General features: G+C 32.4%; 2 protein-coding genes across 2 annotated transcripts; both read left to right on the top strand.

The window, feature by feature from the left end:
* Window positions 1–3813: 3813 nt before the first annotated feature.
* LOC133318291 (protein GL2-INTERACTING REPRESSOR 1-like) lies at window positions 3814–4107 on the top strand. The gene has a single exon (XM_061520284.1). The coding sequence runs from the start codon at window positions 3814–3816 to the stop codon at window positions 4105–4107; it is 294 nt and encodes a 97-aa protein (XP_061376268.1).
* Window positions 4108–11852: 7745 nt separating this feature from the next.
* Window positions 11853–12918, top strand: LOC133318290 (probable CCR4-associated factor 1 homolog 11). The gene has a single exon (XM_061520283.1). The coding sequence runs from the start codon at window positions 12067–12069 to the stop codon at window positions 12916–12918; it is 852 nt and encodes a 283-aa protein (XP_061376267.1). The 5' UTR covers window positions 11853–12066.
* Window positions 12919–14379: the final 1461 nt, after the last annotated feature.

The following is a 14379-nucleotide window of genomic DNA, read 5'->3' as shown; positions in this document are numbered from 1 at the left end:
GCTAGGGGTAACTGAACTAGCATGAGATGCATCAGTTCGAGCTGCACCAATTCGGTTGGGCTTCCAAGTTCGGCGTTGGCGTTGAGGCTGTGTTCAAAACCACATAACTGGCGTGAACCGCGTCATGATCGAGTGCTAGTCCGACATCCTGGTTCTGCATGTTGGCATCCATCAAGACTGATCAACCGGCAATAACTGAGGCGGCAGCGGTGGTGGTTATTGGTGACTGTTGCTCTTTGTATTCACCATGTTAGTTGATGGGACGTAAATTCGTTCCCATCTAAGCCCATTTTGATGGTAAAATACCATACGTTCCCTCATCTGATGAGCAACTTCAGCATAAAAATCACTTGTTTTACACATTTGTGACAAAAACACAGTGGGGGAACAGATGGTAACGTATTCCTTTAAAATATATTAAAAGGGGAACAGACTGAGACACATTTAATGCACCTGCTCCATTCATTTAATGCTTCTGTACACTTTGCAGGTAACGTAGAGTTAAAGACTTCTAAAAAGCAAAGCGGTGCACCAACTGAGCAGCTGGAAACGTGAAGAGCAGGGAATCAAGAGTTCTCATTGGCTGAAAACAGAAGCAAAACATGGGAAGACCTGCAAACAACGACTAATCATCACCAAACCCTGTTCCATTCAGCAATTCACGCAAGCTTCACACTCTGCTGCCACCGTCCCGTCCCCTCATTCAAGCAACTAGCTCCAAGGGAATTACAGTCTTGTCATTCCTCTTCCAGCTATAAATAGGACCTCCCTCACACAAAAACACCATCGAATCCTGGAGGGTTTGCAGTCCGAAAGGAAGAGATCACTTAGTAGTAGTTAGTAACTTAGTTTAATTTTCAGTTGTAATTATAGTTAAGCGACAACCCTCTTCCCTTCTCTGTAAACAACCATCAAGACTCATCACGAGCAATTACCCATCTTTCTCCATTTTCTGTTTCTTTTTGTAAACTGTCTTTTAAATTAATATAAGTGTTTTTCTCTTCGTTCCAATCGTTATCTCTTGACTGAATCTCGGGTCTATGTGATCTCAGTTGAGAATAATTATGTTTAAACTATCAACCATGAGCTCAACTATTTGTGGAACGGATAAACTGTGAAACTCTTAAAGAATTATTTTCAAAACTCTTGAACGAAGCTTTTTGTATTTCTTTGGCTGAGTAAGCTATATTCATTGTGCGCCAATGGAAATTGGGTACATACTGAGAAAGGAACTTACATAAGGAAGAGATTTTAGACAGCTTAGCCATTGGGGGAAGGTAGATGTCATGGCCAAAACGTTACTGGTCACCTTAGGAATAAGGGGCCAACTCGTCAATTTTAAGGTTCTGAACGAAGTACCTATTGGAGTCAAGGGAGCCGTAGGAATATGGAAACTTGTGAGCCATCTAGACCATGAGCTGAGGAATCAGAGTTGGCAGGCAAAGAAACTGGGACAAAGCCAAAAGGTTCTAAGTCTTGAGCAGAGAAAACAGCCCCTTTAAGAGTGAAGCAGTGAATCTGTTCCTTTTGTTAAACTGTTTTAACCACCACCCTGTTGTCACTTGATTATAGTTATTTCTGTTTTAGTAATTTTATTTTATTTTATTTAGTACTTATAAAAACTCCAATCATTGTTATCTCACCTTCTTCTAAACAGGAAGGATCACATACATAACGCAGCGAGCAACTGTTTGCCATCAGGTTGAACTTACTGTTTCTGAGGAACGTTGTCAAGACAGTAGGGAACGTTTGACCAGACAGTTCATTTACTAACTTTTCTTCTCATTTTTACTCTTTATAAACAGTGATAAAACAATAATTAGCACTATATCCTCGTGGGAACGATAATTTGGGCTTTAATACTCCCTTTATTACTTGATGCGTGCACTTGCGCACTTGGGTTGGAACTAAGGGAACGAATCTGTGTTCTGCAAGAACATAGGAATGTTCCCTATCAGAACTTATATTTTTTCACCATCAGCAAACCACCCAACATTAGTCATGGGGGTAAAAATTTACCTTATTCCCATAGACAACGCCAATGTTTTGTCCTAGGGACAAAGATGTCTAGTCAGATACTACTATGTTGATCTTGAATCTCAAGACTCTCTCAGATATCTATAGATTAAATACCTTTGATTATGGTAGATCATTGTGCACTAGGAATACCAGCATGAGCCAAAGGGGTGATGTGTAAATAGTGACTACATAACAGTAAAGAGAGAAAAAGTGTCCATACTTGTAATTTTTACTTCTTATTTATATAGTTTACCTATGCATAGTGGAATTCTAGACCTTTAGGGGCTCTTCTGGGGGGCATGTCCAGGTTCATAGCTGTCACATTAGGATTAGAATTCTTGATAATGCTTTCCTTTATTTATCTTAATTTTCTCTTTCTGTTGCCCTTTTTTAAGCCTTCTAAAATATGGGCCTCTCATGTAGGTCCATAACACTACATGTTATTTACCCAACCATCGAGTTTGACCATTATCCGAACACTAATTTAAATTGGAGGTTATGAACTATAAATAAAAAATAAAAAAAAATTGTAGGTTATGATAAATACTGGGTAAGTAGACACGCAACATGAACCCGAAAATGCGGACTAACGGATAAAGAAATGTTAATTTAATATGAGAAAAGGGACTTGACGACTTTGTATATGATAACTATTCAACCAAATGCAGACACAAATTTAATTATTTGTGATGACAATTTGAGCTTTTCCGACTATCTAACTGAGGAATTGTCAAATTTGGCAATTTATGGATCTCGTTGGCCTCACACAACAAAATATCCCGCATATAGTTTGTATTGAGCAGCATCTAATTAAATATCTGATTCAATATGTCCAAGTCAAATTTCTGCATCATTCAATAAATGAATAAATATGGAGGACTTTTAGCGTATTCTAAACTCAATGGAAATGATCATTTCATGTTAAAAATTTATATAGCCATAAAAAAAATTTGTATTTTTTTTTTTTTTTTTTGCATACATTCAATAAATGGGGTATGATTATAATTTGCAGTGGTGGAGACGCTTAGTAGTTAATTGGTGCTTTGGAACCAACTAATTTTTAAAAATTGTGCAGATTTTCTTTAAAAGATATGATACAGCCATAGCATTGATTGAATTTTTAACAATAATACAACATTGACACCAGCTAAATTCTACTGGTTGGATCTTTTTTCACTATTAGGTTTTTCTTCTAACTCGGCCACTAATAATTTGTCAATATTAATGAAAGAAAGAGTAAAATCTTCACATGAAGCTTTTATATGAATATTTAACATGAGATTATCCATTCTCAAACTTTAAGAGAGACGTCCTTTAAGACAAACCTTTTTATTTTTTCCGTGTGACTGTGTTAGAACGTAAGAAAAAGAGTAGTGACAACTTTGGATGACCATGCAAATTTAGCAATTAATGAAGTGGTAGCTGGCGCTGCAAAATTCCATCGCATATTCACATCGGAGCGCTGTTTCTATAAGCATCATGCATGGCATAAATTTTCTTTCTCAATTATGGGCCCCTCCACTTCTAACCACAATTAAATTTGACATTTAAACTCAATCAAACACCTCCTCTTTCCTCTCTGCTTCCTTATGTCTTCAAATCCACTATATAACCCTATATTCGCTCAACATATATAACAAAAACAAAATCACCCTCTTTGTTATTTTTTCTGTTGTATATGCTTCCCTTGTACGCTTGTACCTCTTTCAATTCCTTCATATAGAACTTCTATAAACATCAAACATATACATATATATATATGTTCGTTGAGATTAGGATTCAGAAGAGATAGAGATGAGTGATAGAGCAAGGAGTCCAAGGTTGGAATTGCGGCTGAACTTGTCCCCGCCACGTGACCCATCATTGGAGTTGTCGACTTCATCATCATCGGAGGGCTCATGCGTGTCTTCAGAGGCTGATGAAGAGACAAGGGTCATGCTTCTCTTAGGTTGTCTTCGATGTCTTATGTATGTTATGTTATCAAAGGCTGATCCCATTCCCAAATGCCCCAAGTGTAAAAGTACTGTGTTGCTTGACTTCCTTAATAACAAGCCAAACACCAACAACACTAGCAGCCAGGAAGATTAAAGTTCTTGTATTTTCCCTATTAATTCTATTTTCCATTGATAGTTAATTAATTAATTAATTAATTACAGCTGATTATATTTACCTCTTCGATTTTCTTCTTGTGATCGACCAGATTTGATTGCGTGCAATCCAAAGGCAAAGACAATGAGGGAAGATATATATGGAATAAACTAAAATTACCACTCTATTGTATTGGATGAAATGGAATGGAATAGATTTCATTAGGTTTTATACTCGTGTTCTAAACAATCCAAAAAATGTTACCTTTCATTCTAATCTCTCCCATTCAATATCCCTTTTCATCAATCTAAATATGGCTTAAGGAAGGTCCCTATAAATATATGTAGTTAATTAACAACATTATCAAAATATGAACCTGCAATTAAAGCGAAAATATAAAGCAGATAATTTCTACATATTTCACTTGGTTACATGTATATGACCAAGTGAAATATATATATACATTTTAGAAATTTTAACATGATATCATAATATGGATGACCTTAAAAGTTTGATTCTAGATCTCGTTACTTGTATTTTTTAGATAGTTACTTAAATTATAAATTGCTTGCTTCAACTTTTAATTTATGACAAATTACCTCTCGGAGTTTAAATTCGGCAAAACGTAACAGAAGTTTATTCAACACAATTTTAATTCTTAGTGCTTTAAACAAGTGTTTTGATGGGAAAGAAAAACATATTGACATGTTTTGTGTTAATAATGTAAAGGATCATTTATAGAAGTAGAAAATTGCTAAGTACTTAAAGTTGAAGCGAGTAATTTGCTAAAACTTCAGAAAATTTACAAAAAACATGAGTCAAAAGTCTAACAAACAATGATATGATGCAATATTCAAACCAAATTTTTCAGTGCTTACTAGGGATAAAAATACAGGTGTAAATTGGCTAGAGCAGCCTCGTACTCCTAGCATGAATTGTATATAAAAACAAATAAAGTTTAGGTTTAAAAATAAAGACTATATTTTTCTACAGTCGCATGAGACCAACATAGTTTCCTGCTGACCCATAAAATATGTGTTGTATTTATTTTGTTTTTGTTTTTTTAAATAACTGGTGGAGCTCACAAGTTATATGTCTGTAACATAAGATAATAAATTTTCTCTTACATGAGACTCATTTATCCCTAAAAATAAGTCTATTTCAAAATCAGGTTACAGATATACTTTTAAAAGTCCTGGTCCGTAATTATCTTCTTATGTAGACTTCTTATGTAGACTTCTTTTTGCCTCTCTAGACACACATAATGCAGGGTGGAGCGTGATGTTGCAAGTGGTATAAGAACCAAGATAAAAAAGAAAGTAAATTCTATTTGGATTAATTATATTTAAGACAATGTACTTACATGATACCTACTAGAATAATAAGATTTGGAGGAAGTATAACTTATAAAGACTACTTGAATTTTGAAACTGTAAGGACCCAAAAAAACAAAAAAACAAAATCAATTTTATAGGACTACAATGTATTTAAATATTTTATTTTATGTTATTTATCCTTTGTCTTTCTTATTAATTAAAAGTGTGCAATTTCTGCAATATTATCTCATTCTACTGTATTATTATAATGTAAGATTTTTTTTACTATTACCAGTGCATATCATTAAAAAAAGTTTGATGTCATAAACGAAAAAAGAAAGTAAAATGTCTTAAGTATGGATTGTGATAGACATTTTTTTAAGTAATTTGATAATAATATATATAAATATGATTGAATTATAGTATTAGTATATAAAAATAATTATATAATGAAACTAAATTAAATTTAAATCCTACTATATATTAATATAAAACAAGCTACAATTTATAAAGATTTTTTTTTTTGTATAACCCAGTATTCCAATTTAACCTCCTCTGGTCACCTTGTCATCATTGGAGTATGGTCCCAAAGACTAACACCTAATTGGAATAGTATGTGCATTGGATTATGCCACCGAAAAAAGGATAAGACTAATCCTCCTATCGAGAAAAGAAGCATGACCTTTGGCCCATAAATTTTTTTCAAGAATTTGTTTGTGCCAAAATTTGAACCTACGAACTAAACCAACCTTGGGAGGTCAATTACCAATTTAGCTACCTTGGGGTTTACAATTTATAAAGATTTAAAGTCTAAAGGAGATGTCCAAAAAGAATGGGTCAAGTGGTAATTAAGTTTGACCTTAGCATCAAAAGTTTGAAATTGCGGGAAAGTACTTACGAGAAAGAGCAAAATAAGTCTTCTCCTTAAATAACTAGAGGAAAATGAAAAATGTCCAAGTGGAATTTCATGAATTTTATTCACTTTCCTATTCTAATTATGGATACGTTTTTGGGGTCAAAAATAATTATAAACTGTAAGGGGTTTATCAAGTGTCTTCTTGTTGATTACTAAGTGGGGACAAAACTAACCATAATATCACATGGAAAATCTGAAAGTCCACTGTTGGCATGTTTCAAAATGGATTAAAAGGGACAAAATCTCTAAAATAAATTAATCCAAACACGCATTAGTTAACCGAATTGTTGATGTGCATTCTTGTGCGAAATAACATCTATATTATATAATATGTAAATTTAAGGGGGAAATTATTTATATCAGTATAAGAATTTAAGAGTAAAATCAATTATATAAAAAAGTAAACTAAAATCTTGATTTCTTGATTAGTTTTTAAACATAAGAAAAATAAAAATAGACAAGGGCACTCTTGATTGGCATCAATTCAGTGAATAAGCGCGGAGGCTAGGGTGTCGACAAAGGGGTCAAATTGCCCGAGCGACAGACATGGCAAGTATAACAACTTAGGCTCGATGTCCTTTTCCTATTTCCTCTTTTTTATTCTTTTGACTTGTCATTAATTTTTTTGGAATTAAATTATTGTGGTTAATAAATAATTAGTATTCATATTACAATTTTTTCTTATATTTTAATTAGCTTTCTATCACGGCCTACTGACCTGACCGAACCGGTGTTTTGTTTTTAGCATGGTTCAAGTTGGGTCCACTATTTTTTTATAAGCATGACTTGATGCATCGTATCTAAATTTAGGCAAGGTTTTCATGTGGAAAATGAGCTGTTTTTTCTATAGTTATATTAACTGTTTTTTCAGGAATAGATTGCTGGCACGCGCAAATCCCGATAAGCATTATTTTTTTTTCAACAAGTATCCCAACTTGGTACATAAAGAAGTGTAATATCTCAATATTTTGTAATCTATTGTTGTCGGAGTTGAAATCGCACAAGAATCCGATTTCTTCCATTCAATCATGGATAATAAAGAACATTCTAATTTGCGAAATCAAATTAGATAAGATAAACCGAAAATTGAGGATATGTTTGATTGTTTTCTGATTTTTTTTTTTGTTCTTAAAACTGTTTTGTAGAATAATTATGGAAACAGTTATTTTCTGTATTTTTTTTTTAAAGTTAAAAAAAATAAAAATAATAACTCATACATATTTTTTAAATTTGATTCTAAAAATAAAAAAATAATTATAATTTTTATAAAAAAAAATTTATAAAATAAATCATACCAAACGATTTTATTTATTTATTTATTTTTAAAAATTAAAAAATTATTTTTAAAAACAGTAATCACACAAAAGCGAAATCTCTCGAGTTTCTATATCATTTGTACTGTGGTGTGCCTTTCTATGATGCTGTAAGGTCTTCGTTCAACTTTTACAACTCCATGTAAGGGACGATGCTCTCACGTGCTAGTCACATGTGTTTTTCATGCCCAAATTTCCCTCACGAGTCTTTCACGTGCTAGCATTTTACACAATTATTAATGTCACTGGACTAACACGTAATGATCCGAGTTGACGGTTTTATGATGAAGTGTTACAATTAGAAATTTAGGACACTGGTACACATTTAAATGTCACATAATTAAAGTGTACATAATAAAAGAATTGAAGTGGGTTTTTTTTTAACTTTTATCTTCTAATTAAAAAATAACTTATCCTTAAATAATAATCATATAAAAAGTTCCCCTTATGTGCAAAGTTCATGAAAGGTTTAGATTCATTGTCTGAGTATATAGAAGGTAGCCTTACCTTCCACTTGCAAAAAGTTTAATTACATAATATAAATTTGTAACGTGTTATTTGGTGCCACGACCAATTGTTGTGTCAAACAATGTTTGAATTAATGCATATTGGATGAAATGATGTGGTGTATTATAATGTTTGTAATATAGTTAAGTCTCTATCTAAAAGACTAAATTTATGAAACATTATAATTTGCAATACCTAACAAAGCTAAATATTGGTGGATAAAAAAATAACATGGGTATAAATAGCAGTAGTATAAATAAAAATGTTAAAATTGATGAGATATTACAAATATGAATAAAACACATAAAAAATAAATAAATAAATAAGAGAGTATAGATTGAAATAAAAGCTGAAACCTTTGTGCTTTAAGCTTCCATGAAGATTAGTTTCACCTTACCCCCAATTTAATAAAATTTTAAAATGATTTTTCTACAGAATCAGTTATTTATATTAAAAATTTAAGTGAATTAACTATTAAGATATATGAGAATATTTGTGAAGCATCGAATTTAAAACAAGTTTTCTGACAACACCAAAAAAAAAATCGTCTGATTTTTGTTTTCTTTTGATTTCCATTAAGAGATTTTCATGACCTCATGTGCAAATCACGAACAAAATAAACTAAAATGAGGAGACATATCATAGTAAGATTTAAAAAGACCAGATATTTACGTATTCGTGCTCCATCTAGAGATAAAAATATTAAAGAACACATTATTATACCTTGCACTCGAGATCAAGACTAAAAAAATATATGGTAAAAAGTACAATAAAAAAAATTGTAAACAATATTTACACGGTTATTTTTCTTAATTTTTTTATAAGAGTTCATTTTTTTTAATGAATGTAGATAAGTTATTTATAAGAGTTTTTTTTTTTAAAGAATGTAAATCAGTTATCTGCATAATTAGCTCTAAAACGACAATATTTTTGAGTTAAAATTAAAATATTTTTGTAATTTTAATTTATTTCAGTGTTATAATAATATTTATCATTATAATTTTTTAATCTTTTAATCTCAAAACTACGTCATCAGTACTAGAAAAGTCCAAATTTTCGACAGAAATTTTCGATGAAAATCATATTCTGTCGAAGATTTTTCACGGAAAAGGGATTCCGTCGATACCTATTTAATATTTGTGTTGCTACTTTTTGCTTATCAATAAAATGTGACAACCATTGGCAGCTTTTAATTAATATTCAATTTTATGCTTTTCTTTTTCAAGAAACTAGCTGTATTTTTTTTAACATAGTCTCTCTTTCACGCACCAACACACATGTTCACACACTATCATCACAAATTCCAATGACCTAGTTTCATTTCTAATGGTTTTCATCATATCATAACTTGCATGAAAAGGCCACTGTTTGAGTTAATAGATATTAAAGATTTAATTTTACCTAATTACATACTTACATATTAATTGCATTTATAAATTTCTCATGTATAATTAGGGTGCTGAATATTTGCAATCTTTCTATACATTTGAATATTTCAATATATTCATACATTTATGTTATTTTCATCCAAAATAGAATATTTAAGGATTCATTATGATGTGGTTTTATTATTCAAGCATTTCCCCCACCGTGGACATTTCCAGATTGGAAGATGATGCTCTTGATGAAGAACATGATCAGAGACGGAGAAAAAGGCCAAGGAGGGTTCAAGTTAAGGAAAGTCTTGACCAAGGAGGCTTCTGATCCTAAGTCTGCAAAACTTATCACTCTTAGGTTTGAGTACTTGGTGAAGTTGAATATTGTATGTGTTGGAATAGAAGGATTGTGTACAAAAAACATTAAGCGGTTATTGTTTCATTGAATTATGAAGTCAGTTTCGTATTGTGTATTGATATGTTAAATTTTATTTGTTAATTTTTAAGGTTATAATATATACTTATTGTACATCGTTAGCTAGTTGTATAAGTTTTTTTAATACTTGCCTAATACATGATATGGACTGTTGTGCATTTAATGTATTGATTAATGAGATTTATTTTGATTAAATTTTTTAATCAGGTGCAATATAGAAAATTGGTATTGATTATAGAGTGTAATTTTTTTTAAAAAAAAATCTAATATTTTTTGACGGAATTTATTTTCCGTCGAAAATCATTACAACAATTTTCGACGGAATTCCATTGATTTTCCGTCGAAAATTTTTGACGGAATCAATTTTTCGTCGAAAACCATTAAGACAATTTTCGACGGAATTTCATTGATTCTCCGTCGAAAATTTTCGATGAAATCTGTTTTTCGTCGAAAACCATTACAACAATTTTCGACGGAATTCCATTGTTTTTTCGTCGAAATTTTTTGACCGAATTAGTTTTCCGTCGAAAACCATTACAATAATTTTCGACGGAATTCCATTAATTTTCCGTCGAAAATTTTCAACGGAATTATTTTTCCGTCGAAAACCAATACAACTATTTTTGACGGAATTTCATTGTTTTTCCGTCGAAAATTTTTGTCGAAAATTTTCGACGGAATTTTAAATTCCGTCAAAAAATGTTATCAACGAAGAGAAATTCGACGACTTGAATTCCGTCGGAAAAATTCCGTCGAAAAACTTGACTTTTCTAGTAGTGTAACTTATTTGTATTCTGTAATCACTGTAGAAATATTTTTCTACTTTTATAATTATAGAAGATCAATTCATGTCAAGATAAGAATATTAAGTCTTACCTCCATTTTATTTATATATTCCACTGTTACCAATGAACTCATATCACAAATAAATTAGAGCGGTTTGATTTAAATGAGATCCTTGTCTATAATAACACTTGCAAAATAATTCTTCCCCTTCTTAATTACACATCTAGCACCTTTTGTTTAGATACCTAAATTATGGAGAGAAAAAAACTATAATGCATCATATGCATCGAAGATTTAGCATAGAAGATTCAGTATATTTGCTCAATTATTATATGACACATGAAAAAAAAAATTATATCATCTGAATTTTTTAGATAATTTGATATTTTTTACCATATATTATAAAATAAATAAATAAATATATTGACTAATGCACTCAAAATTTATTCATAGATTATAGAGAGAGAAAAAATGCTCATTTGGTGAGAATCATGGAATTTTGTTGGGTAGGATGTATAGGAGGAATATAATGAATAATAAATCGTGAATTTATAGCACATGCGTAAAAAAAGTGGAGTGTATCTTTCAAAAAAAGAAGGGTTTTAACTTTTCTTATGTTGTAGGATTGTAGGAGAGAAAAAAAGTAGAGAGAATTTAAATATGGGTCTCATATTTTATATTAAAAAAGAAAAAAAAATTATTTAACACGAAAAATGAATTTGTGTAGAAAAAATGAGAGTATCTTATATGGTATGAGAGTATTATTTCCCAAAAAAGAAAGTGGAGTGCATAAAAGTTTTGGTCAGGAATAAATTTAAAAAAGAAAAAAGAAAAAAAGATTTGGACCTGGACATGGACCGAGTCTGGCAATAAAGCATTGACCGACTTAGCAATAAGCAACTTTTATTAGTTTATTACTTTGATCAGTCAAAGTTTCTGGGCGCGTTGAACTTGTATAGTGGATACAAGTTATATGTACACTTGTATTTGATACACCTCCCCATACACTGAACTTTCCCACCCACCGCTTCACACACAAAACTGACACACTCTCTCTTTCTCTCTCTCTCCATCACGCTCACGTAACCCACGTTTTAACGTTCCCCACTTTCTAAGCAACATCATCTCCGCCACCTTTCCTTTCATATAAAAATCACTCTTCCTTATCCTCTCCCCTCACACAAACAAAAACAAAAACAAAAACAAACAACCCTTCAACTCATCTTTTCCTTCTTCTTCTTCTTTCAGCACCAACGCAACACAACACAACACGATTAGTTGAAAGGTAAAAGGTGATTTCTAATTCGAGATGGGTATGCTGAGCGATGAAGACCCTAATTCGAAACCAATCTTGATCCGTGAAGTGTGGGCCTCCAACCTTGAATCCGAATTTGAAATCATTCGTGAAGTCATCGACCGTTACCCTTTCATCTCCATGGACACCGAATTCCCCGGCGTTATCTTCCGTCCCCACGTGGGTCCCACAAAGCCTAACTACCTCAAACCCTCCGACCACTACCGATTCTTGAAGTCCAACGTTGACGCTCTCAACCTCATCCAGGTCGGTCTCACTCTCTCCGACGCCCACGGCAACCTCCCTCACCTAGGAACCTCTAACCGCTTCATCTGGGAATTCAACTTCAGCGACTTCGACGTCGAGCGTGACCCTCACGCGCCTGATTCCATCGATCTGCTCCGCCGTCAGGGGATGGACTTTCGCCGGAACGCTGCCGACGGCGTTGACTCGTCGCGGTTCGCTGAGTTGATGATGTCGTCGGGACTCGTCTGCAACGAGTCGGTGAGTTGGGTGACGTTTCACAGCGCGTATGATTTTGGGTACCTGGTGAAGATCCTGACCCGACGGAGCTTGCCCAACGGGTTGGAGGAATTCCTGAGGATGCTGAGGGTGTTTTTCGGAAACAACGTTTATGACATCAAACACATGATGCGGTTCTGTAACTCCCTTTACGGCGGTCTGGACCGGATTGCCCGGACCCTCAAGGTGGACCGGGCCGTTGGGAAATGCCACCAAGCCGGGTCTGACAGCTTGTTGACGTGGCATGCGTTTCAGAAAATGAGGGACATTTATTTCTTGAAGGATGGGCCCCAAAAACATGCCGGCGTATTGTTTGGATTGGAAATCACCTGTTCGGTTATTTGAAAAAAAATAAATTATATATAAATAAAAAATTCCATTGATTAATGATTATTTTATTTGTTGGTTAAATTATTCTCCTATAAATTAACAAAATGCTAAACTCAACTATCTTATTGTCTTTCCTCGTTTAAGAAATTAAAATCTCAAAATGCATGCCGTCAATTGTTTCTTCGATATGAAGAGAGGTCTATTTAACAATAGATTAAAAATATGTCAAATTAGCATACCAAATTAACATTAATGTTATTTTACACACAAGTTTTTTCATTCTTTTCGTTGAGAACCCTCTGCGAATTTTGCGGTGTACAATTAATATTTTTGCAAAAGAAATTGTACTAAATTCTAAGTTTCAACGCAGATGTGGCCCATGGTATAATTTCGTTTAATTGCAAGTAAGTCCTTTTTGTCACAAAAGCTGTGTACTATGTCTTTGCTACGTTATTCAATATTACAATGCATGATTGCGTACAAAGTGTGGGTCTGTACGTGCAGTTGCAGGTTGCTTCTGTGTTTTATAATTTAGATTCTTTACTTTTTTGTGAAATTAAATAGGAAAATGTAGAAAAGAAGTAAAGATCGAAACCATTGGCTTCATTTTCATAATTTTCCTTTTTTAATAAAGATAAGTCCCAACTCCCAACAGAGCATCTGTATCCAAGACAGAATAAAATTTTAGTATTACGCACGGAGTACTTAATGCGATGTTATTATTATAATTATTTATTTTAAAGAATATATAATTATAATATTAAAAAAATTCAAAAATTTATCGGTTGACATGAAGTAAATTTTTTTGTTTTTTATAAACAAAAGGCTAAGTCACAAAAAAAAAACATAAAAAAAATCTAATTATTGCAACTCAAAACATTAGGTCTCCCAAGTCCCAACAACAATAATCAGGAGCTAATCAGCTGCACACGAATTACCATTCCTCAAAATATGCCTGAAAATCACATATCAGATTTTTATCAATCAATGTCCATATGCGAAAAATTAAACGATTCTCACATACTGTTGCACCATTTTTAATGAACACAACGATCACCCGTTCCAAAAAAAAAATACAATAATCACACTAATTGAATCAGTTTCAATAATAACATGAAATTCATAGTTATAATAATAGCATCCCACTAAGTATTTAGTGGGATAGTAGTACTAAAGTTTTATTTCCAATGCAGTCCCGAGAAGTGTGGAATACTTTTTTTAATAAAGTTTTTGAGATTAATTGAATAAATTACAAATTTAGGTTAGGATTATATTTTGAATAATATTAGTCACAATTAAATTGAGTTCTATTTCATTGCTATATTATGAGGAGAGGATGCAGGTATATATTTCTGACGGTGCAAAAGTAGACGATGGGGAAAAAGAAAGAAGGAATTAATGGAAAATAGATCCTAAAATAATAATATTTTAATTAGAAGTCCAATAAAATGAGCTTGTATAGTCAGTCCAACTGTC

The sequence above is a fragment of the Gastrolobium bilobum genome, unplaced genomic scaffold, assembly GCF_033153095.1.
Source record: "Gastrolobium bilobum isolate Gb01-03AN ecotype WA unplaced genomic scaffold, APGP_CSIRO_Gbil_v1 utg11607, whole genome shotgun sequence".
NCBI classification, from domain to species: Eukaryota; Viridiplantae; Streptophyta; class Magnoliopsida; order Fabales; family Fabaceae; genus Gastrolobium; species Gastrolobium bilobum.
This window is presented reverse-complemented; position numbering and strand designations above follow the sequence as displayed.

Coding starts and splice junctions, on each gene's coding strand:
- LOC133318291 (XM_061520284.1), top strand. CDS start 3,814: ATGAGTGATAGAGCAAGGAGTCCAAGGTTGGAATTGCGGCTGAACTTG.
- LOC133318290 (XM_061520283.1), top strand. CDS start 12,067: ATGGGTATGCTGAGCGATGAAGACCCTAATTCGAAACCAATCTTGATC.